This window comes from Bos grunniens, chromosome X (assembly GCF_055505025.1).
Source record: "Bos grunniens cultivar Pamir isolate PY7600 chromosome X, Bosgru_T2T1.0, whole genome shotgun sequence".
Taxonomy (NCBI): Eukaryota; Metazoa; Chordata; class Mammalia; order Artiodactyla; family Bovidae; genus Bos; species Bos grunniens.
In genome coordinates, this window is record NC_141194.1 from 137,638,530 (window position 1) to 137,663,999 (window position 25,470).

The following is a 25,470-nucleotide window of genomic DNA, read 5'->3' on the forward strand; positions in this document are numbered from 1 at the left end:
TTATTTCTCCTACAATTTCACTTAAAGAGAATTCAAGTAAATTTGCCAAAATGTCAAAGGTATATAAATTATTTACTCTAAATTCTCCCCATTATTTTTATGTTTTTTGTAATCGTTAAAAGAGGATAATATATTTGTTCCTTTGTCTATTATGTGGTAATATTATAATCAGTTGGATTGATCTTAACTATATTTGGTCTGGAGAAGGCAATGGCACCCCACTCCAGTACTCTTGCCTGGAAAATCCCATGGAGGGAGGAGCCTGGTGGGCTGCAGTCCATGGGGTCGCTAAGAGTTGGACCTGACTGAGCGACTTCACTTTTACTTTTCACTTTCATGCATTGGAAAAGGAAATGGCAACCCACTCCAGTGTTCTTGACTGGAGAATCCCAGGGATGGGGGAGCCTCGTGGGCTGCTGTCTATGGGGTCGCACAGAGTCGGGCACGACTGAAGCGACTTAGCAGCATATTTGGTCTGCTCATAGGGATCAAAACAGCATGATAACCATGTATTAAGTGACTAATATAGGCGAGCAACTAGCCTGTATTACTATATGTTATTTTCTAGTTTCATAGACAAAGTTATGAATAAGCCAAAGTCTTCACCAACCAGCTCAATAACATAATGTATACCATTAATGGAGTGCCATTCTGCCCCAAGCACTCTACATTCAGTTATCTTGTTTGATTCTCATCACAAGCCTAGCATAGGTATGCTGCTGCTGCTGCTAAGTTGCTTCAGTCGCGTCTGACTCTGCAACCCCATAGACGGCAGCCCACCAGGCTTCCCCATTCCTGGGATTCTCCAGGCGAGAGTACTGGAGTGGGTTGCCATTGCCTTCTCCAGCATAGGTATAGTGGTACTTATATTACAAATAAGAAATCAGAGACTTGGGATGAATAAAGAAGTCTCACAGCCAGCAAGTGGCAAAATTGATATGGGAGACACTCAATATCTCTGATTCCAAACCCCTGCTCTTTAGAACATGCTCATTCCATAGGATTATTCATTAGGTTTGGTTTCTCCCATGAGAAAATCTGCCAGAAGCAAAACCCATCATCAGCGCAGATGCAGATCCAAAAGCTCTAGCATAAGAACAGGGTTTTAATCATAGAACTTTAAAATAATTCTCAACTCTAATGAACTGGTGTCTAGGAAGTAATTCTGGAGTAAGATTTAAAAGATGGAAGACAAACTTCCTGGAGGCCATTATAAATAGAAAAGCACATTCTTTTTTATCACTATCTATTTATGTGTTTCTGCTGTAGCCATCCTCTTCTGGAGTCCCCAGGCTATCCCAATGTCTCTTTGATACCAGTGGAGGTGGCAGCTTCCAAAACCTCCTCCATTGCCTTCTCTTCTCATTTGCATTGCAGGTGTTAAGCTCTGTGCGGCATTATGGGCCTCAGGACAATTCTTAGATAGTCAATAAGACAGAGGGATTTTTATTTATTTTGATAGCAAATTTTATTAAACATTTTCTCTCTCCAGTAGCTACATTCCCACAAGGCTGCTTCCATGAAGCTGTCAATAGGACCTGGTATGAAATTAAATTCAAGTATATTTACCTTTGAAATTTTCCTCTATAGCCTCCTATTAACCATGCAGGGCAGGGAAAATCCAAATGTAGATTTAAGAATGGCCACTTCTTTTTGGTATAAGAAAGCAAAACAAGAAAAGAGATAATAATTGTTCCATCTCTGAATGAAAAGAAATTAGACTCTTTGTGCCTTTTTGTAATGATCTTTTAAATAAAGGAATGATTTTCTGAAAATTACTAATGTTTTAATGAGTTAAAAAGTGGTTAGCTCATTGTCAAATGTTACGTTCCTGCCAGCCCAGTTTTCAGCAAATGCCATGTGTCAGTTCTTATCCACTTCAGTTTTCTAGCACAGAAATCAGAGAACAGACCATTGTAAACTTGCAAAAAGGAATCTGATGTGTTCATATGGATGTCACAAGAATGATCTCCACTGTAGATAGGATAGCCATCCACATGGCCACTGGATTCATTCTCAGCTTCCTAAGGATCCCCTAAATGGACTAGATGCCACGTTTTTCCTCTTGCTTTACTTCTGCCCAAGGCAGAATTCCAAGTCTAGATTAGAATTCCTCTAACCATGGAAGTTTGCTCTTTGAAGCACTGGTTCTCAATTCTTTAATTCAGTCTTCACCTGCAGGGTCACTTGAGGTATTTGTTAGAATGTAGATTACTGGGCTGCATCCTCAGAGATGGGGGCTTCCCAAGTGGTGCTAGAGGTAAAGAATCCTCCTGCCAATGCAGGAGACACAAGAGATGCACTTTCGATCCCTGGGTCAGGAAGATCCCCTGGAGTAAAAAATGGCAACCCACTCCAGTGTTCTTGCCTGGAAAATTTCATGAGCAGAGGAGCCTGGCGGGCTACAGTTGTTGGGGCTGCAGAGTTGGACACCACTGAGCAACTGAGCATGACTAATATCCTCAGAGATAGATTCAATAAATCTGGTGTGAAGCTCGGGTATCTGCATTTTAAGTACTTCAGGTGATCCTCCTGATGTAGGTGGTCAAAAGGCCACAATTGAAGAACTGCTATTTCTCAACTCTAATTGTAAATTCTCAGAGTTCAGTGGAAGACACCAAGACTATTTAACTAGAATATTTCCTTCTGATTGGAAATAGCTTATCCAAGTATAACTAGATGAAGTAGATGATTTGGATTGAAAAGAAAAAACTGGTACCTACGAGAAGTATGAGTGTAATGGGCCAGAACATAAAAGTCAGAATCCAGGAGTGCTAAGTTATAGAAAACATATGGAAAAAAGTCATGAAAAGGTGGAGTTTTTTAAAACTGCAGGAGTAAAGTATACATAATCATAATAGGCCGTGGACTTGGAATTTGATGCTGTTACACTCAAATAAAATTTTAAACTAAAAACAGTTTTCAATATCATTGTCAGAGATTGATTTTCATAAAACTTTATAACTCTTCAATTAAGTTACTTAGCACAAGATTGGTCAAAGTTCTGTTGTATTGAAGATACTATGTTACCAGAACTATGTACGGGCACCTTCAAAGCCTTCTCAATTCCCCCTGAAACCTATTCTTCTCTAAGAATAGATTGAAGGGAAATTAGTGGCAAAGAACTGATAGGCATTTACAGCCAAGAAAGCATTTCTCAACAAAATGCTTAGGTTCTAATGCTTTTCATGGTGGTGAGTTTAATATGAACACTTACTTTAAAAGCTTTCCATTGTCACTTATTAGTGAAAATAAAATACTGATTATCATATTTAAGCTGTCAAGATAGTAGATTAAACATTTTAAGGTGCTAGAGAAGACATTTTTCTTTGCTACCACCTAAATTTAAAAAATAAACAATAGACTTCATTTTCTGGGTTATATTTTAAAGCCCTTTTTGCTTTTGAGAAATGACCTATAATCCTAGTACATTTTTAGTTTTATCATGAATGTCTTTTAAGAATTCAGCTCATCTAGACCCTTGATGCATTTTAGAGGTGAGGTTGGTTTTTAATCCCACTCTTGAATAGCCAATTCAGCAAATCCAGGGTGCTTTAAATAATTTGGTACTGTGACCTCTTACAGAAATCTTTGGCATCTGACTTTAGACAGTAGTGCTTTGTAGATAGCAGAGGGCAAAGATTGTTATAGGCCCAGGGTTTTCGCAATTTAGTAAAAAATAAAGACTGTGCAGCCTATAGCTTTGTTCTTTTTTTTTTCTTCTTTTTCTCTCTATTAATAGAAATAATGGATGACTGTTCAACAAATTGCAATGGAAATGGAGAATGTATCTCTGGCCATTGTCACTGCTTCCCAGGATTCCTTGGACCTGACTGTGCTAGAGGTAAGGTTGCCCTGTTATACCGATTGGTTAGGGAACTTGACGTCATTTGAGAACTTAGAATTAGTAACAATAGGAAGAGGAGGAGGGATAGGAGTGAGAGTAGCAGTAGCAACATCCGCGATGGTCTCTACCGAAAGTCGAGCACTTGCTCTGCCAGGCACCATTCTAAACACTTTGTGGTACTTTTAATTCATATATTGTATAATAATCCTATGCTATAGATCTATTATCCTGGCTTAATGGGCAAAGAAATAACATCAGAGAAGTCAAATCACTTAACTAAGGTTATCTAACCACTGAGATACCTGGATCCTCTGAAACCAACTACTCCATGATATTGGATTGGCCAAAAAGTTAATTCAGGTTTTCCCATAGCATCTTACGGAAAAGCTCAAGCAAACCTTTTGGCCAACTCAGTACTTCTATTCCCTTCATAAACTCATTTATAATGGAGGAACTTTGGGTAACCACTTACACAAACTAGGGTAAAGTGGAAGAGGTGGACAGTCACCAACTAGCTGAGTAGCTTATAAAGCAAAGACTGGGAAGGCAGAAGTTAAAGTTTCAAACTTTACTAAACCAGACTTGCCCATAGTTTAATTCTTGAAAAGCTGTGGGTAAATCATGCTGGGTTTTCCCCACAGGCTTACAGTTATTATCAATACTTTAGAGATGCTTTCTGCTTGTTCACAATGTGTTCTTAAAGTTCTCAGTCTGCTAATGCTTTCATCTCAGGTTTCTCAGCCACTCAGTTTCTTTAGATTAAATTCTATTCAGCAGAGAATTCAATAGCACTTGCTAGATTCCCAGTTCTCCAATAGATCTTAAGGAGGGTAGGGGGTAGAAGCAGAGGTTATGGCTGGTATGGAAAAAAATGAATAAGACGAGATATAGGCCCTGCCCTCAGGGAGGTCCATATTTTTTTTAATAAGAAGACAAAGAATAACAGAGCAGAGTGAATGTTCCAATGAAGGTCTGCACAGCTGGAATAGGCACAGACATCTGTCCAGTACCAATCTCTAAATGCCCAACTTTTGAAAGATAACACTCTATAATAGGAATACCTCCCTCCTAGTTCTATGAATTTTATCTGCCTGAGGAAGAAACCCCAAAAGAGAGAAAAATCCTAACTTATAATAATGATGATGGTGATGATGATAGTTGTTTAAGAGTATCAAAAGCAAGTGCTTGAAATAATTTCTTCACTCAGGGTGTTTTTATAATTTATCTTTCCCCCAATCCCGTAAGAGGAAAATTCTGTTTGTAATCATGAACATGTGCCGATTTAATAAAGGCTAAGCCAGAAATAGTACAATTTTTTTGCCAGAAATATTATATGAGAATCGATAGAGAATTACTCTTTGGAGATTTTACAAGCATTATGAGAACATTACAAGTTCATTTGCCAACCTTCAGATTCGTGCCCTGTGCTGTGTGGTGGGAATGGAGAATATGAAAAAGGACACTGTGTCTGCCGAAATGGCTGGAAGGGGCCAGAGTGCGACGTTCCAGAAGAGCAATGCATTGATCCAACGTGCTTTGGCCACGGCACCTGCATCATGGGAGTTTGCATCTGTGTGCCAGGATACAAAGGAGAAATATGCGAGGAAGGTCAGAGCCCTGTGTTAATATATTGCTTCAGGCTTTTCGCTCACTGAATGGTCCAAGGTGTCATTCTGTGTTTCTAGAAGAGACATAAGTGGTCTTTGCAAACGATAAATGCACAACATGTCTACTTAGTACATGGAGCAATGGGAGTTCATGTCTCTTCTGACAGCCTCTAATAATAACATGAGGCCATACCTCTGACCCTTACAGAGCAGTAGTGGAAAATGCCATACGCCCCCCTCATTTTAACACTGTTTTATGATGAAAATTTCCATCATGATTATTTTAGGTGTTAATTTATATGCTTTCATTATTACAGAGTGCACTAGGCTACATCTTTCTCTAAAGCACATAATAAAAATAATATTATTGTGCACATTTGGAACCATTTCATAAACGTTTTCTTTGGGAGTGATTTGTAATTACCATTATTATTATTGCTTTATATTATTTATTTTTATATACCTCATGCTGAAACTTGACCTCCCTGCCTAAGGAAGTAGACTTACCACTAATGAGTTTCAAGACAATGCCTTTATATTAAAATTCACCCCAAAGGAGCATTACACATACATGCACAATAATTTTATCATGTAAAAAACATACTTTGAAACAGCAGTAGTTTTATCATTTAAAGAAGACACATTGGAAAATAAGTTTGCTAGTAATCAGACCTTTTTCATGCCACATTCCTCAAATAAGACTGATTTCAGAAATAATATTAAACCATTACCATGGGAGATGGTCTCATCACAACTGTTGTTCAGGAAATAGATTGCTGAAAATGCACTATAATTGCTTTTTAAAGATGGCTCATTAAGACTATTACACAGCATTTTAAAGGGTTTAATCTCATTCTGCTCCATGAGCAAACAAGAGTTTAGCTTTCCACCTTCCATTAGCCATAGTAGAATTTTGGTGTGAAGATTGTATCTGTTCCAATATGAATGTCATTGGGACTTGACAGGCAGTAAAGTTCCTGACTTACTTTTAGAAGCTGTTTTTATGGGGATCCATCAGCAATCATGATATTTAAGCTATACATTCAGATGCTATATAGATACACACATGTTTTCACCCCCCCCAAAAAATGGTGTCTATTACAACATCTACAATCTGCCCTAAAAAACGTTTAACCTAGGTTAGACCGTCCTAATTTAAATTTTGTAAATAGTTGAAAAAGGACTTGGCTACAGTTTGCCTTCTAGGCCACAAAGAAAATTCATAGACTAACCAAGATAGCAAGGAGTACCACGTTTAAAGGTAGAAACTTTCCAAATACAAATTTTTTTAATAAAAAATGTTTTAAGTCAGATTTCACAAACAGGAACTCACAGCCTGAATGGGCGCATGGGTGGATTTTGTTTCACTAAGTGGTGGTGGTGGTGTTTTCATTGTTGTTTACTGTGGTGTATTTTGCAAAATTTAAAATAGAGAAGTATCATATAAAAATCTCTATTTCTGGCCTCTTTTGAGCAACAAAAATATCTGGTGACCCTCAGCCCACACTCCTACATGGTAGCAATGATTGGAGCCAATTAACAGCAACTTGGGCTTCCCTAGTAGCTCAGGCAATAGAGAATCCACCTGCAATGCAGGAGACCTGGGTTCGATCCCTTGGTCGGGAAGATCCCCTGTGGAGGAGGAAATGGCAACCCACTCCAGTATTCTTGCCTAGAGAATCCCATGGACAGATGAACCAGGCAGGCTCTACAGTCCATTGGGTAACAAAGAGTCAGATATGACTCAGCAACCAACACACAGACACACACACAGAGGCAGCAGCTTCCTTTAAACCGGACACTTATTCCCAGCACACCCTGCTTTCTTATATCCAGCCCACCTGGTCCCTGCAGCCAAATGACTTTGTGCCTCTGACTTAAGTATGACTTACCTACTCATTGAAGGTGGTCTTCTAAAAAAAAGAATAAACCTATATTAAGTTAATACTGTTTTATTTATTAAATTTGTTATATTTTGATGCAACAAAATTACCTCCTTTTGAAATAATATTGAACACTAAAGAACCTGCCTGCCAATGCAGGAGACATAAGAGATGTGGGTTTGATCCCTGGGTTGGGAAGATTCCCTGGAGGAGGGCATGGCAACCCACTCCAGTATTCTTACCTGGAGAATCCCTACGGACAGGGGAGCCTAGTGGCTACAGTCCATAGGGTCGCAAAGAGTCGGACACAACTGAAGTGACTGAGCGCACTCGCACACACACACACACACACACTTTTCCTCTCCCTCCAAATAACGAATAGATCAAATTAGATGTACCTTCTGGTGTTTATTTGCTGATTAGCTCAGGTATTAAAGCATTGTGCTAATGACCCTGAGATCATGGGCTATTTATAATGGCAATAACACTAATTATAAAATGCCTAGTTAGACTTAACTCTATTCCAAGTCACATTTGTTGTTGCTGTTTAGTCACTAAGTTGTGTCCAGCTCTTTGCAGCCTTATGGACTGTAGCCCTTGAGGCTCCTCTGTCCATGGGATTTTCCAGGCAAGAATATTGGAGTGGGTTGCCATTTTCTCCTCCAGGGGATCTTCCCTGACCCAGGGATGGAACCCACATCTCCTGCATTGCAGGCAGATTCTTTATCACTGAGCCACCTGGGAAGCCCATTCCATGGCACATGCTACACACTAAAACTAGGCCAGTCTTGCAAATGATGGCAGATCGTATCAGCCTGTTTCCATTGCTAGAAAAGTAATTCAAAGCGTACGTCCTCATAATGGTTAGCTTATTTTGGTCTCATCTTATTTGTATGGGAAGATCAGAATTTGGACATCAACTTTCCTGTTACCTGTGGGGTGGTCACTCAGTTAAAAGCACAAAATAATTTTCCCCAAGGCAAGCATAGAAATCTACTTGTGAAATAGTTTAGAGTATTTGTTAGAATGTGTCCAAAAATTTCCAGACTTCACAGAATCAGAGTCAAATATAATTGAGTCTGTGATATTCTAAAGCATTGAAAACTATGTCACGGTGTCCTGGTAGAAAGAGAATCCAGGAGGCAAAGAATTTTTAAATTGTGTTTAAAATGTTGCATTTTCAGTGCTTCTTAGGAATAAATGAGAGATTATAAGAAATTAGTTATATTATATGATTCCATGAAACAGCAGTCACCTCAGCCAATACCTTAAATAATCCAAACTTAAATATATATAAAAATTCCTCTAGACACATCAAATAAAAGCCATTTCTGGGAGCTATGATTCCAATTTCAGAAGACAGAGAATGACTTACCAAAAATTCTTGATTTTTTTTTTTTTTTTGCAAAGCTGAGGAATCCCTACTGAAGGCTCATTCTGGTCCACCCACCCACTTGTGTGGGAGTGCTACATGCTGCTCTTAATTTCATAGAACGTATCTGTGGTTTCCTTCTTCTACATTTAGATTGCAACCTTTATGGTAGCCTTCCATGTTTTTAAGTGTTGATAATATTCTGGTTCAAACACAGCATTTACGTAAGTCATTTTATTGCCTAATGAAAATAGCATAAATAATGTAATATCGGAAAATCAATGTATCTCAGTGTCCTGGCCACACCTGTTCACTTTCAACCTTTCCCCCCACCCCCGCCTTTTTTTTTTTTTTTTTCTGGCCTTCAGAGGACTGCTTAGACCCCATGTGTTCTGGCCATGGCATCTGTGTAAAAGGAGAATGTCACTGTTCTACTGGTTGGGGAGGAGTCAACTGTGAAACGCCACTTCCAATATGTCAGGAGCAGTGCTCAGGACACGGGACTTTTCTGCTGGAAACTGGCACGTGCAGCTGCGATCCCAAGTGGACAGGGGCTGACTGCTCAACAGGTACATCCGAGTCTAATTCTTCACCCCCTTCTCTCACTCCTGAGTTCTTACTGGTCTTTCCTTAAGGTAATATTTCTTAAAGTCAGATCTGTATGCCTTCATAAGGGGCTTCCCCATGTTTTCTAGGCTTGTATTTTACTGAGTTTTCATATACAACTGGGCTTTCACACCACTGGGCTTTTCATCGCATTTTTCATTGTCATAGTTCCGTAGTTGAACCTCTGTCTTCATTTTGCACTCTCCTGTAGTTATTCCATCCATTCTGAAGTCTGTTATGATCAATTCTCTATAGATTATTTCAAATCTATGTCTTACTTCACTCAGGATGACAATCCCCAGGTCCATCCATGTTGCTACAAATGGTATCATTTTATTCTTTTCTATGGCTGAGTAGCATTCCATTGTATATATGTACTACATCTTCTTTATCCATTCTTCTGTCCATGAACATCTAGGTTGCCTCCATATCTTGACTATTGTAAACAGTGCTGCAATGAACATTGGGGTTCATGTATCTTTTCAAGTTAGAGTTTTCTCTGGATATATGCCTAGGAGTGGGATTGCTGGATCATATGGCAACTCTATTTTTAGTGTTTTAAAGACTCTTCATACTGTTTTCCATAATGGCTGCGCCAATTTACATTCCCCCCAACAGTGTAGGAGGGTTCCCTTTTCTGACTTTGGAAACATCTTAACACTTGAATGAACACTAAAAAGATAATTATATGTTTATCAGGTGGATTTGAGAGCCAAGAATATCCCAGGCAGAAGGAATAATTTAAACTAAGAAATGTGAAACCAAATATTCCATTTGACAAATTGCTAGTCATTGGGTGTGGCTGCACCTAGGAATCCAGAAGATATAATTGGAGAGATGGGCAGGGATGAGAACGCAGGGAGTTTTGTTTGCACGCCATGCTAAGGAACTTGCATTTCTTCTTGACACAGTAAGAAGCTACTGCGCAGTTTATAACAGATTGTGTTTTAGGTCGAGGTTAGGAAACAGGACATGGTTACTATATAAGTGCTGCTGGAGGCAGGAATTACCACTAACTATGATTTCTACCTTGGGAGATGGGTGACTGGTAACAAGTCTTAGTTGCAGCCTGTGAAATCTAGTTCCCTGACCAGGAATCGAACTCGAGCCTCCTGCATTGGGAACACGAAGTCTTAGCCACTGGACCACCAGAGAAGTCCGCCTAAAATATTCTGTGAACAGATTTTCCTTGAGCACTTACTGTGGCCCATGTGCTAACTCCCGGGATACATCAGTGAGGAATACATGATTCCTGCACTACTGGAACTTGGAGTCTGGCTGGAGGAGATAAAGTCAACAATGAATAAGAGCTATATAAGTCTTTGAAACAAGAGGAAAGTGAGAGCTAGTGAGGTTAAATTATTTTTCCAAGGTCATAGAGCTGGCTAATTGCAAACCTGAAAGTTGTTTGCAGGACTGTTGATTTCATGCCACATCTAGCATTTCTTTTCAGCCTCCACCCTCACCCCACCAAAGGAGGAGTTAGACAAGGAGCAGGAACTCAGGCGAATAGATTAGCTTATGGAAAAGGGAACATTCGAGGAGATGAAGGGCATCAAATATCACCTGCATTCTTGTCCAGATATAACATGGATTCAAGGTAGACTAAATTAGAATGGGGGCTTCCCTGATAGCTCAATTGGTAAAGAATCTGCTTGCAGTGCAGGAGACCCAGGTTCGATCCCTGGGTTGGGAAGATCCCCTGGAGAAGGGAAAGGCTACCCACTGCAGTATTCTGGACTGGAGAATTAGTCCATGGAATGGTAAAAAGTCAGACACAACGGAGCAATTTCCACTTTCACTTTCAAAAGTGGACTAAAGCCACATCCATCCATTCTGGATGCAATAGAAAAAGAACACTAGAAGCACCTCTTGGTCAGAGAAGCAAAAGGATGAATAGGTATAACCCCAAACTCTGCAGTCTCTCAGGCAAAAGCCTTCCTAATAAAACTACCAACTTGAAAAATAGGGACAGGAAATGCCTCCTGAATCTCCGGTGTCATGGTAGGAATAGTCCTTCTGTGATTTTTAAGCTCCATAAAGGTTGTTCCCACAGAGCATATTTAACCATCGAGATGATCTCACTGTGCAGACTTTTAATTGAGTATGCTCAGTACAGGAAGCAATTTAACATCTGATTCTTATAATGGATCATGTCATTTCAAAGGTGGATATGCTCTTTGCCATTGATCATTCTCTTCCTCTAAGCGCATGAAGCTTAGCTGTTAGCATGTTAACAGTGTTGCTCTGATACCAAGGGGACTGCAGTGAATGGTTTACTGATTATTTTCAGTCTGTTTTCTAGGTACACTGAGTATTGTTAGCGGCACTGAATGGATACTTGATATAGGGTTCTTTCACCTGGAGGTCTCATGGTACTTCACAAAGGTTAACTCATTAGTCTTTAAAAAACACCTCAAGGGGAATACAACAGAAGCTTGTTATAACATAGTTTAGATTTGGATATACTGCAGGTCAAATCACGCTCCCTTAAAATAGAGCTCCTTGCCATGAAATCTCAGTAATACATTTAGCCCTATACTGAAGATACCGGCTGCAGCTTTGAAGATCAGCATTGTAAAACACATCTACTACATGTCTTTCATAAAATCTGGCTTCTCCTGGTCTCATAGTCTCTGAGGGGAGCATAAAAGCAGAATTTAGAGCTTTGTACTCCTTTCTTCTTGATGAAACTTCCTGTGAGCCACTCTATCTATTGTTATTCTCATATAACAGACTGTGAAATTTATGGAAGATAAGCATCCACAAAGAGAGGACAGTTTCTGTCCTTTCTACCATCATCCCCTCTCATTATCCTGGATCTTAGAACTGGATTAATCAGCTAGAGAGATGGCACATTAGGTCCTGAAGTATTCCTGAACTATGGACCATAGCCTGCCAGGCTTCTTTGTCCATGAAATTTTTCAGGCAAGAATACTGGAGTGGGTTGCCATGCCCTCCTCCAGGGAATCTTCCCAACTCAAGGGTCGAACCCCTGAGTCTCCTGAATTTTCTGCATTGGCAGGCAGATTCTTTACCACTGAGCCACCTGGGAAGCTGTGTGTGTGTGTGTGTGTGTGTGTGTGTGTACATAGTTACTATATAACAGGAATCATCTGTAGTTCTGGGTGAAGATTCCATAAGGCTTTGTTGTAAGGATATTTATTTTCAGGCTATCCTATGACATGTGGCCATTTTGTCCATTGGAGAGATGACAGTGTGTGTGTGCTTGTGCTCATGTGTGCTTGTGTGTGTATTCACAGCATAGTGATTTTGAGTAACTCATTTAACTTTTTTGAGTCTCATCTGCCTCATTTTTGAAATAGTAGAAGATTAGCCAAGTGGCTCTTAAGGCCCTTTTCAATACTGAGATCTATGGTTCTTTAGCCTGTATATTGAGCTGTTGACACTGATTATCAATGGTTTGTGGATACAGTTCATAAACTCTCAACTCCATATTGTTTATGGTGAGAAAATATTAATTGCAAATAGCTTTGTTTATGTTATAATGAAATCCACACTTTGATATATAGACCATTTTGTTTGAGAATCTACCTCTATTTGTAGAGATACACATGTACACACACACATAAACATGTGTGTATATAACAATGTCTTGTTATGTTTTTAAGTGTTCCCTAATGGATGGTGATATGCATCTACTAATAAAACAGATAATTAGAGGAGGAAGTTGTAAAAGGCTCATATAATTATAATTGCTAGAAAAACTTTCCTTGATTATACAAGTATATGCTTTTAGAACATTATTCATTTTCCCCTTTATTGAAAGTGCCAATAATCAAAAAGTTTTCATCTGATTCTATATATCTATCACATATAATGCATCACTTTCCTGAAATTTCCAGGTATTGAGTAGGCCATTTGAAATGATTAGTGTACACTGTATTTTTCCTATAGATATTACAGTAACAGCAGGGTTGTACATGCCATTTGATAAAGAAGCTTTGTTCAAAACAGAATGTACATGCTACGGGCACAACTATATAGTCATTCATCATGCCACTGAAGAGAAAAATCCACTCATATATAAAGTAACTGAAATTAAGTATCTTCAATAGAAAAGAGATAATCAGTGTACCCAGATTAGGAACCTAGGATTGCAGATAATCTTGTCTATTCAGTTTGGGATACACACCTGAATTTCTTAAGAGCTGTAGCTGAGTTCACAAAAGAAAAGTCTCTACTGGTTATCAAACAATGTTAATATATTATAATGAACAAATTTCATGGACTAAAAAGCTCAAATATAGATAGTCAGTCACTGAAACATGATGGGAAGTTTTATATTGCTTTTTAGAATACAGGGACAAAAAGGCTTATGACTAATTCCTATGTAGGCTTAATTATTTTTAACTTGCAAAGTACGACAACCTCTGATCAAGTTTATTTTAAAGTCATTTTTTTTTCTATTCTGGAAGAAATAAAGGGTAAACCTTAAGGTGACTCTGGTTTGATTGATTTAATAAAATAAACCCCTCCTTGAAACATAGTGGCTACACCATTAACACCACAGTGAGGTAGAAACATTAACTGTAGACCTGCGGAATCTGTCAGTGCAGTTCATTGGTGGCACTAGAAATACAACCCCAAAAGCATCCTTAATAGAATTCAAGTCAGACTAAGAATGTAAGAATCCACAAAAATATTTTTTGGGAGGCAGATATGAAATGGAAAAAAAAAATCATACTATTATCATGATTTCCTAGCAATACATCCTACTCAGAGATGGTTTGACACCCCCTAAGTTTTTTGTCTTGAATGAAAATAGAAATCAACCCCCCCAAAATTCTAAGATTCAAAAATACCTTATCTTTATCAAAGAGAGTCCGTTTAATAGCCATCAAATCTTATGGTGTGATTTAAAGCACATCAAATATCAAATGTTTTCAAAATACATCTTTTACATTTTGTTCTGAGGTGATAAAAACCATACCTTTTCTGCCATCATTAGCAGACTGCAGTGCAAAAATCCAGTGAAACTTTTGACAATTTGACAGGTTTGAACAATGAGATAAATTTGCAGCTCCCTCTCTGTAAATCTGAGCTAACTCCGCTGACTGTTCCAGGACATTAAAGCTTTAAAATTGTTTTTCAAACCAGGGACATATATATAAGGTGGCAACTGTGAGGTAAGAAAATGTAACTAAGTAAACCTGAGTGTGAGGAGCCATGCGTATTTACATGGCTCAAGTACAGTTAATAATAAGGAGTGCATTTGGAAAGACCAATAGGAACATCAAAAGAAACCAGGAAAATTTTGTACTGCACCATTAAATGCATTTCTCATTCACCCAAACTTTTTCTGAATTCCAAGTTCATTCTCTGTTTGGCATTTTTCTCAATTCATGTTCATCTGCATGAAATGAAATAGACCCAGAAAAGGGTGTAATCTAAAAGATGTGTTTGGCCCTGGAGGTGAGATCCTGCAGGAAAGGCGGCCACCTGGGTGCTCCCCTCCACAGTCTGACCTGCTGTCTGCTTCTCTGACATGGGGGGTGGGGGTTGGTCTGAGCAGGGGCGGGGCAGGAAGGTAGAAAGGGTCTCTAGTAGAGATGGTTGAGAGAGACTTCGAAGGAAGCCAGAATTCAGTTGTGCAAAATCAGTGGCCAAGACATGGAGAAGAATCAGAATAAGTTGTTCCAATCCTGTACAAAATCAAATTATTAGAGATATTAAAGAGCACTCCCTCATAAACTCTCATACATCTCATACATATAAATTCTCATACTCCCTCATATATCTCCCCCTCCCTCATAAACTGAAAGATACTTTCATTCCTGTAATAAAAACACCCTGCATTTATCCATTGGTTTTAATTTTTTCTCCAAATACTGACATAGCCATTTTCTTCATTTCATTATTTTTTTAATAAAGCCTTATTTTCAATCATGTACTTACTTTTATTTTTGGCTGCATGGGTTGGTACTTGGGATCTTTCGTTGCAGTGCACAGACTCTCTAGTTAGGGTGTGCTGGGCTCAGTAGCTGTGGCGTGTGGATCCAGCCACCCCCACAGCAAGTGGAATCTCAGTTCCCCCACCAGGGATCAAACCCACATCCCCAGCATTGGAAAGGGGATTCTTAACCACTGGACTGCCAGCGAAGTCCCTTCATTCATTATTATGGCCATACTCCAGGGACATTATTAGAGTGTGGATTGCATATTGAGCTTTAATAATAAAAACTACCTCTAGAACCTTTCCAGAGATTTGCTTTACATGTATTCTTCTGAGTCATCGGAAAGGGATAGGCTACCCACTCCAGTATTATTGGGTTTCCCTTGTGGCTCAACTGGTAAAGAATCCACCTGCAATGTGGGAGACCTGGGTTTGATCCCTGGGTTGAGAAGATCCCCTGGAGAAGGGAAAGGCTACCCACTCCAGTATTCTGGCCTGGAGAATTCCATGGGCTGTATAGTCCATGGGATGGCAAAGAGTAGGACACGACTGAGCGACTTTCACTTTCATTCTTCTGAGTCGTTGGAAAGGACAGAGATTTGTCCTTCATTAAAGAAGGACCATACATTTTCACCTGGTAAGAACTTGACTTATACTTCCACATTCCCAGTAACCTAGCAAACAAGTTTCTCTTATTCTCATAACATCGTTAAGGTGTAAGCAGGGTTAATAATGTTTCCTCATTTTATAGCTGAAGGAACTAATCTGCTGTGAGACATGGGGAAAGTTACTTTATTGTGTGTGCTTCAGCATTGAAGTTGGCAATAGAATTCACAACCCAATGTCTTATCCTAAAGATCAGTGTGGATTAATCTTGTTTTTATCCTGCTTGTGACTTGCTGAGCCTCTTGAATATAAGAACCCATGTCTTCCATAAATCATAGAAAATATTTAGTCACTATCTCAATGAATTTTGATTTTCACACTTTCTCTGCTACTTCCTTTTGGAATTTCCATTAGACTCTCCCACTCTGGCCTCTATGTCTTTTATGCTTTTTCCAATTTTCCATTTCTTTGTTTCTCTGTTATTTTATTGGCAATTTCTTCAAATTTGTCTTCTGGCTCATGAAATATCTCTTCAGCTGTGTTTACTATGATGTTTACCCTTCATTTAAATTTTAAATTTCAGTGATTTCATTTCTAAAATTATTTAGTTTGTTTTTCAAATATCTCTCATTAATTTTTGGAAATTTCTTGCTCCTTAATCCTGTCTTTATCTACTATTTTCTTTATGCATATTAAACATAGTTATTTTACATGCTATATCTGATAAATAGATCATGTTAAGGCTTTGTGGGCCTGGATCTATGGTTTCTTGTTTCTGTCAACTCTTGCATATGATTGGCTTGCTTTCTTACTTCTGTTCATTTTTTATAGTTGGTTAAAATATGTTGAAATTCTAAGTCTGGGGAAGATTTATGTTTGTTTCTCATAAGAAGTTGTCTGCACTACAAACCAGGGTAAAACGTTTTTTTTTTACTGTAGTTGATTTACAATATTTATTAGTTTCAGGTGTACAACATGATGACCATTTGTACTAATTTAAAGTTTAAATTAAAAATCTCAAGTTACAGTTTTGGGACCATACATTTAGTACAAACTCAGGCTCCAACGGAGAAGGCGATGGCACCCCACTCCAGTACTCTTGCCTGGAAAATCCCATGGATGGAGGAGCCTGGTAGGCTGCAGTCCATGGGGTCGCTAAGAGTCGGACATGACTGAGTGACTTCACTTTCACTTTTCACTTTCATGCATTGGAGAAGGAAATGGCAACCCACTCCAGTGTTCTTGCCTGGAGAATCCCAGGGATGGGGGAGCCTGGTGGGCTGCCATCTATGGGGTCGCACAGAGTCAGATGACTGAAGCGACTTAGCAGCAGCAGCAGCAGCAGCAGGCTCCAAACCCGCATGAAACTCAGCTAGTTGCCATGAAGTCTCAGAGGAGGCTTGTTGTTTAACATCTTCAGACCCAAGCCTGAGACAGATCATTTTCTTCTAACCTATTTTTGCAAGGCACATTTGCTTCTAGATTGGTTTCAGTATGGATCCCTGATCCTGTACAGGCCCAAGGTTCAGCTAACAATCTGTTTCCCACTCTGAACCCTCACCAAAACTCTAGGTTACCCAGACCAGCTGATGCCTCTGATGTCCTGGCACAGCCCTAACTCTCCATGTAATCTTGGACTAATCAGCCACTATGGATCTCAATTTATACATCTGTAAAATGTGTTTTTCAGCTAAATTCACATTTCAATTTATTTTAATAATTAACATTTTCACTTTAAGTGGAGAAAAATATTTAAGTTGCAATTAAGTCAAGAATTTTTTTCTACTGGGTTATGTGTAAACACATTAGAGTTCTACAAACCTAGAAGAGTTTATTCCAGCTAGAAAAATGGTTCAGCTAGTGAGCTTTAAAAGAGTGTTCTGAGAAGTATTGTTTAAAAGATGTTTCTGGGACTTCCCTGGTGATACAGTGGATTAGAATCCACCTGCCAGTGCAGAGGGCCTGGAGTCGATCCCTGGTCCGGGAAGATTCCACATGTCACACAGCAACTAAGCCTGAGTACCACAACTACTGAGCTCATGCTGTAGAGGCTGCAAGCCACAACTACTGAAGCCAGCATGCTCTAGAGCCCAGTGCTCTGCAACAAGAGTAAGCCGAGCACCAAAATTAGAGAGAGTGGCCCCTCGCTCGCCACAACTAGAGAAAGCCTGTGTGCAGCAACAAAGACCCAGTGAAGCCAAGAATAAAATAAATAAATTTGATTTAAATTTATATAAATAAATTTTTATTATTTAAATAAATGGAAAAAAGATATTTCTGAAGCCATAGGAGTGAAAATTAACAGTGGAATCAAGAGTAAACAATTTAAACAATCAGAGACAGCTTGCCACACTTTTCTGGTAGGTCCATTCATTTTTAAATTTGAATTGTGCATGTCAAACAATGAAAGTTAAAGCATTCTAAATAATACTGCCTACTTTCATTTCCAGCTGTCTTTATTTTTTATTTAACAGATTTTGACATAATCATAGAATATTCACACTAGATTAGATCTTAGAGATCACCTAGTTTTGTCCTTCCTTTTATAGAAGAAAACTGAGGCCCAGAAAGGTTGAATGATTTGCGTAAGGACCAACCTAGATAGCATATTCAAAAGCAGAGACGTTACTTTGCCAACAAAGGTCCATCTAGTCAAGGCTATGGTTTTTCCAGTGGTCATGTATGGATGTGAGAGTTGGACTATGAAGAAAGCTGAGCGCCGAAGAATTGATGCTTTTGAACTGTGGTGTTGGAGAAGACTCTTGAGAGTTCCTTGGACTGCAAGGAGATCCAACCAGTCCATTCTAAAGGAGATCAGTCCTGGGTGTTCTTTGGAAGGAATGATGCTAAAGCTGAAACTCCAGTACTCTGGCCACCTCATGCGAAGAATTGACTCATTGGAAAAGACTCTGATGCTGGGAGGGATTGGGGGCAGGAGGAAAAGGGAACGACAGAGGATGAGATGGCTGGATGGCATCACCGACTCAATGGATGTGAGTTTGGGTGAACTCTGGGAGTTGGTGATGGACAGGGAGGCCTGGCGTGCTGCGATTCATGGGGTCTCAAAGAGTCGTACTGAACAACTGAACTGAACTGAACTGAACTGAATGTAGATGATTAGATACATAGTTAATATGAGAGACAAGTCTCAATTTCTGGTTTAGACCTTTTGTCTAATATACCATTAAGAGAGCCTTGTTCAAATTCAAGAGATGTTACCTTTCCATTGTCATCGCTTCCACTGAATCTCTAGGAAAATTAGCAGTGAATATATACACAGGGCAGGATCCCAGAGTCTTTCTGTTCCTTGACTATCACAATGTTATGATTAAGGGGAGAAGTCAGTTGATGAAAGTGATCTGAGCCAGTGTTGGGGAGGGGGAAAACAGTGTTATGAAAATTGTCAGAGTTTCAGCGTAGAAAAGTCAGACAGAAATGACCTCAAATTCCAGCTCTTCCTCTAAGTTACTATGTGACCTTGAATAAGTTACTTGGTTTCTCTGAGCCTCTCCTATAAAATAGGGAAATAATTCCTACTTTGTTAGGGTAGTTGTAAGAGTTAAATGAGATAATATATGTGAAACACCTAACATAGTGCTTCTCCCATAGTAGACATTAGATTATAATAATAAATGGTAGCCATTATTGTCATTTATATTTCAATTCTCATTGTAAAGACACATTTCAAAGACAAATCTTTTGTAAGTAGAAGATAAATTAGTAGCTGTCTCACAGAATTCATTTTCAGACATGGTAAAGCTGAATTAATTTAAAGGAGTATGAAAATTCTTTCTATTCCAAAGTCATTACATTTTTTTATCCCCACCTGAGTGGTGTTATTTTTTTGTTTGTAGAACAGATGTTTCACTGAAAAGTTAGGTGAAAAGTATTTATTCTATCTTTTCACTCCCTTTAAGCCCTGCTCTTCATCATAAAATCACATTCAAGGAAAATTTATATTCCTGGTCTGTCTGCTAAGATTAGGTTTAGTGACAGGAAATACCTCCCTCAGGGGAGGCAAATAAAAGAGTAGCTTAAACAAGATATAACTGTGACCTTACTTTCACACAAAAGAAATCTAGAAATAGGCAGACCAAGGCTTAGGTGATGACTCCAAAAAGATTCTTCTGGCTCACACCTCTAGTATCCCTAAGATGGGACTTTTATCCTCATTGTACACAATGGCAGCCAATGTTCCAGTCACCACATCTTCATTACAGACAAGATGAAAGAGTGGAGGGGGAAACAGTCTGTTTGCTCTCTTTTAAGGAGACTTCATTTATGGTACTGCTGGAAACATTCATTTATATCTCACTGACCAGTAACTAAGTCATGTGACCACATCTAGATGCAAAGGAAGCCAAGAAATATAATCTTTGTTTAAGGAAGCCATGTGAACAGCTAAATGACATCAAATTTCACTGTAGCATTCAACTTTCCAACTAGCACAACAGGGCAACATGATCAGTTGTGTGACTCACCACGTCTTCAACATAAAGCCAAGCCCATAGCTCAATGGAAATAAAACTTTCTTTGTATTGAGACCAGTGAGACACTTTCCCTACAGATCATATTCAAGATTTTCTATGGAAAAATGAATTAAAGTATCTCCTTATTAGTTATCATTTTGATTACATATTGAAATGATAATACTTTGGACATACTGGGTTAGATACTATATATTTAACATTAATTTCACCTGCAGTTTTAATGTGGCTACTAAAAAATTTAAGGTTGCATCTGTGGCTTGCATTTGAGGCTCACTTTCTATTTTATTGGACAGCACTGCTGTGGCATATGGCAGTATTAAGTTTAGCCTGGAAAATATAATTAAATGTATTTTCCAAATTAAACTGAATATATTCAGATACCAAGGTAACTTGAATAAGTACTTTGTAGTATAGGATTGTTGACAAAGTCAGCTATATGTGGAAAAGGTTTACCAAAAATGATTATTTGGGTTTTAGTATAACTGACCAAAAGTCATTTTTGGCAATATTAAGACACCAAGGGTAACCATAAATCTGGTTCTGGTTTATGACAATAAAAGCATAAGAAAGAAGTATAAATGAATGCATATATTTCCTAAGACAGGAGAAGCATCAAATCATTCTACTCAGATTTCTGCAAAATATGATAAAGAATACAAATGTGGGACAGTAGTAGCATAATTAAATGCCTAGTGATAATCTATTCATGTATAGTACACAGACCTCAAAGGCCCAGATTTTCCACCTCTCAAGAAGGAAACCAATGTATGTTTTAAATAAAATGTCTAATAAAGCAGTAGGTTCATAACTTTGTTGGATAAGTTTTTATGTCATAAAATGAATTAGAACACTCGAGTCCAGCTGGAAAACTTATAGATAATAAGCAAACTGGCACAGATTAGAGCTTGTCATTCAGAGTGTCTCTAGGGTGGTTCTTCAGCCATGAAATCTTCCTCAGATGCTTTATTTAGCTTGATTGTTTAAAAAATCATGTGTGCTCTGTAAGGGGGAATTACTAAAACATAGACAGAGGTGGCTCGGATCACCAAGTTGTCAGTTGTCATCTGAGCTGCCATGACCTCGCTCTCCAAGTTTATAAACCTCTGTGTATGCCACAGAGCCTGGCCTCTTTACAGGATGAAACAATCACATTCAGATCTTTCCACAAGGTCATATTAAATCTGACGTTTTAACTTAGCAATAAGCTTTTCATAAATATAACTTGACTTTTATAAAAATCCAACGGCCTCTTTTTCTTTATGAAGGTCACCACATTAACCTGGCCAGAATTGTTTGTTTTTCTCTATCCACGATTCTTGGCAAGCCAGATATTAGGACACTTAGAGACAGAGTGTGTCCATTTTAATTATCATCAGCTCATTCATAATGGAAGATGTCCTTCACTTGAGGCCCATGAGGGAAGGATTGAAATGGTCCTTAGGAATCAATGGATTACCGATAGAACATGAAAGCTCTCAGTCCATCTCAAACCTCTCAGCCTCCAGACATTGTTAATCCAAACATAAATGCAAAAAAGCTCCAGAACACTATATCAGGGGTTAAAATAGTGACAAAATTATTCATTTCTGCCTTTGTCATAATATCCATCTAAGCAAAATAGTGAAAAAGGAGGAGCTAATCTTAGTCAATAATCCTACGTAGCAAATAAAATCTATAATGTTGGCCTCTAGGCTAGATACAGATAAAGTTTCTTGTGGATTTATCCCACAACCTCCTCTTCAGTACCAGCAGGTTAGGTACATAAATACATTTTTTATGTGTGAAGAAATTTCCTTTTGGGTTAATACACCCCCCTCTAAAAATATATTTCTCTCTAAAAGATTGGTTCATGGGGAAGCAACCCACACAGTCCCTGAAGACTTCTGGTAGAAAGCAATAGTATCTACCACCATCCTAGAATTCCACTCTGAAAATATGATTAATTCTACCATAAGGAGCATAGAAAGGATAAAAGTTTAAAGACGATTTTAAAAGGGCCATATATCTCAGCAAACTGTGTGCACATTGAAAACAGGAGATATACAAGGGTGAAGGCAAATCATCTCCAGATTGTCAGGGAACTGAATCAGGATGGAAAGTTAGACAGTCCAGTATAAACATCAGACATTCAATAACAGCTCACCGTACTTCTCCCAAGCTTTATAGTTGTTATTGTTTTTTACGGGGAAAGAGGCAAAACTCTCATGTATGGGAAGATACTTGTGTTAAGTACAACATCTCATGAACATGTTAAAACCAGTCAAAAAAGACAATGCAACAGCAGCGTTTTGGAATGCCGACCTGGGGTGAACCAGAAAAATTCTGGTTCTCAAAGAACACTTTGGTGACTCAGAGAATTCTATTTTATATAGATAGATATGCCCAGTGTAATTATTATGTAGTATATTGTCTGCTAAAGTGTCTACCAACACTGAATCATTTCACCCTAATCTGGCAGACAAAAAAGTTCTGTCTGCAAAGTTGCCAGACCCTTACTTCTAGAAGTGTATTAGACATAACTTTTCTGGCCTGGGTTAACTGTACCATGGTGGGGCTCATTAATGACTATAATGATGATTATGGTAATAATAATAACAATATTATATTTATTAAACTCTCACTATATATGTGTTTTACAAATGTTATCCATTTAATCATCATGAGTCAGTATTTCTAAAGTATTTTCTATACAACTCTTTCCTGCAGGATGTTACAGACAAACAAAAAACATTCTATGGTGAAAAACTAAAAGGAGAAATCTACGGGTTAGCTCCCACTTGAAAATTCACCAAGCATATTCTCACGTTATAGATTCTAAAAATTCCCTGCAATAAGGAAAGCTGTCTACCAGAGCTTCCCACAAAACTTTGATCAGTAAATGCTTAACACTTCTTTATATCCTACAGAGATAGAAGTGTTCTTTAGAACCACTTTCAGAAACGGTGCTGTAGAACATTATCATCATTTTATAGAGAAAGAAATGAAAACCTAGAGAAATTCAGCAGTGCTCCTTAGATCACGTAGCCAGCTGAAGGCAGAACCTTTGAAGATAGGTCTATTTATTGCCAAAGTCCATATTCATCATTAACTGTAATGACTCAGATAATTGTTATCCTGTTAACAATTAACATAATAGTTAATAGCATTAACTATTATGCTCAGTATGGTATGTATATATATATATGATATATATATCCTTTCATCCTTATAACAGTATATATATGTATATATTTAGTGTATATATTATACTTATGTATATATTATATACTTTATGTAATATATGTATATTATATTATATATACATATATAATATATAATATACGTATATTATATATATACATATATACTTATAATTATGTATATATTATAGTGTATACTATATATATAGTATATGTGTATATATATAGTATATGTGTATGTATATATATATATATATATATATCCCCTGGAGAAGGAAATGGCAACCCACTCCATTACTCTTGCCTGGATCCTTTCATCCTTGTAACAGTCCTGCAGTGAGAATACTGTTATTCCCATTTTATAAATGAAGAAAATGAGGGTTGATTAGAGCTGGTGGCTTACTAGGACTGTCAACAGGACTGTAGAGTCAGCAGGTTCTACTTATCTAGCCTTAAGCAAATTACCTAACCTCTTGAATGCTCAATGTCTGTATCTATAAAATGGGTATAATATCCCTGGCATATACTGGTTAGTCAGTAAAGTTTCTAAAACAAGTTTAATTGAGCCAGTATACTTTGAAATAACCACATACTGAGGTTTTACATCATTGGAAGTATGGTCCATGAATTTATTCATTGCCTCTAAGGTAGATATGAACTTGATATCAATCAAATTTTTAGGCATCATTAGAGAAAGCAGTTGAGGGCCAAAGAGTAGCAGGCAATCAAATAAACCCCAGGCCCAGGGAGAGAAGATATAAATTCTGTAAAGGTCATACTTTCAGATTCAATCATAAAGGTTCAGCATAGTGTAGTACAAAGAACACAATTTAGAGTCAGACCAAGTATGATGCCAGCCTCACCCCTAATTAGCCACATGACCTTAAGCAACTCATTTAACCTCTCTAAGCAACAACACTTCATCTCAAACATGGAATTAACACTACCTTGCAAGGTTGCCATGAAGATGAAATGTGGTAATGCCTGCAGAGACTCTGGCACTGCACCTGGCACTCATGACATGGTAGCCTTGGCCCTAGGACCTTGGCTTTTACCTTCTAGAGCAGCATGCTTTAACCAACAAAAGGGAGATTATCCATGAATGGGCATCTGTCTGATCCCAGAAATGTGTCTGGTGCCCTCTGCATCTTTCAGAGTGATCTGAAGTGGAAATGGATGTTAATTACAATCTTTTAAATATCAATCTCAAAGTATTCTCAATCGCTGTGAAAGTGACATGTGTCACTGTGAATAAGGAATCCTGAGAGAATAAAGTAATCAAAAAAAATTTTTTAAGCAACAGGGAAGGAAGATTTCCCAACTTTGGCAGCTGATTTACATCTATTACACTGATATAACCAGGTGCAAAATCCTGGGGCAAAATTTAAATATTGCTATTTTTTCCCCTGTAGATTTCAAGCAAGGTATAAGTTGTGTGCATGTTTATTCAAATATCTTATAGATGTGGTATAGATACAGTTGGGGGCATCTCCCCCATTCTATGCTGAGGCTGGAGCACACTTTAATGACCACCTCAATAAAAGTGCACATAACATTTTATCTCTCAGCACATACTTAAATCAGAACATCACACACACACAAACATGCATACACTTCAACACTCATGCACACATTCTTAAACACACTTGTATCCATGCACATACTCTTTAACACACTGCACAGTCACACATATACTGAAATACACCATAGTACACTCCTGCATGCACTCAAACACACATGCTGGCCCACTTATACACACCCATGCCCACTTGCACACATTCACACACTCTTTTCACATGCACACAATGTATTGTCCATTTATAAAGAATATTGTCATTAGTTTGAATGAGAAGAAAATTATTTTATAATATCTTCAGCCTAATGCTTCTTTTATGTGCCCATTGAACACTTCAGAATTTATTTACTTAGGTTGCGTTCTACATGAGAAAGGGTAGAGAATTTT

General features: G+C 38.2%; 1 protein-coding gene across 2 annotated transcripts in view; it reads left to right on the plus strand.

The window, feature by feature from the left end:
- Positions 1 to 25,470, plus strand: part of TENM1 (teneurin transmembrane protein 1) — a 904,402-nt gene that overhangs the window by 622,251 nt on the left and 256,681 nt on the right. For both annotated transcript variants that reach the window (XM_086388154.1, XM_086388153.1), the window contains exons 12-14: positions 3,743 to 3,844; positions 5,261 to 5,455; positions 9,078 to 9,278. In XM_086388154.1, the coding sequence (XP_086244280.1) occupies positions 3,743 to 3,844; positions 5,261 to 5,455; positions 9,078 to 9,278 (498 nt within the window). The remainder of the gene's footprint in view (positions 1 to 3,742; positions 3,845 to 5,260; positions 5,456 to 9,077; positions 9,279 to 25,470) is intronic.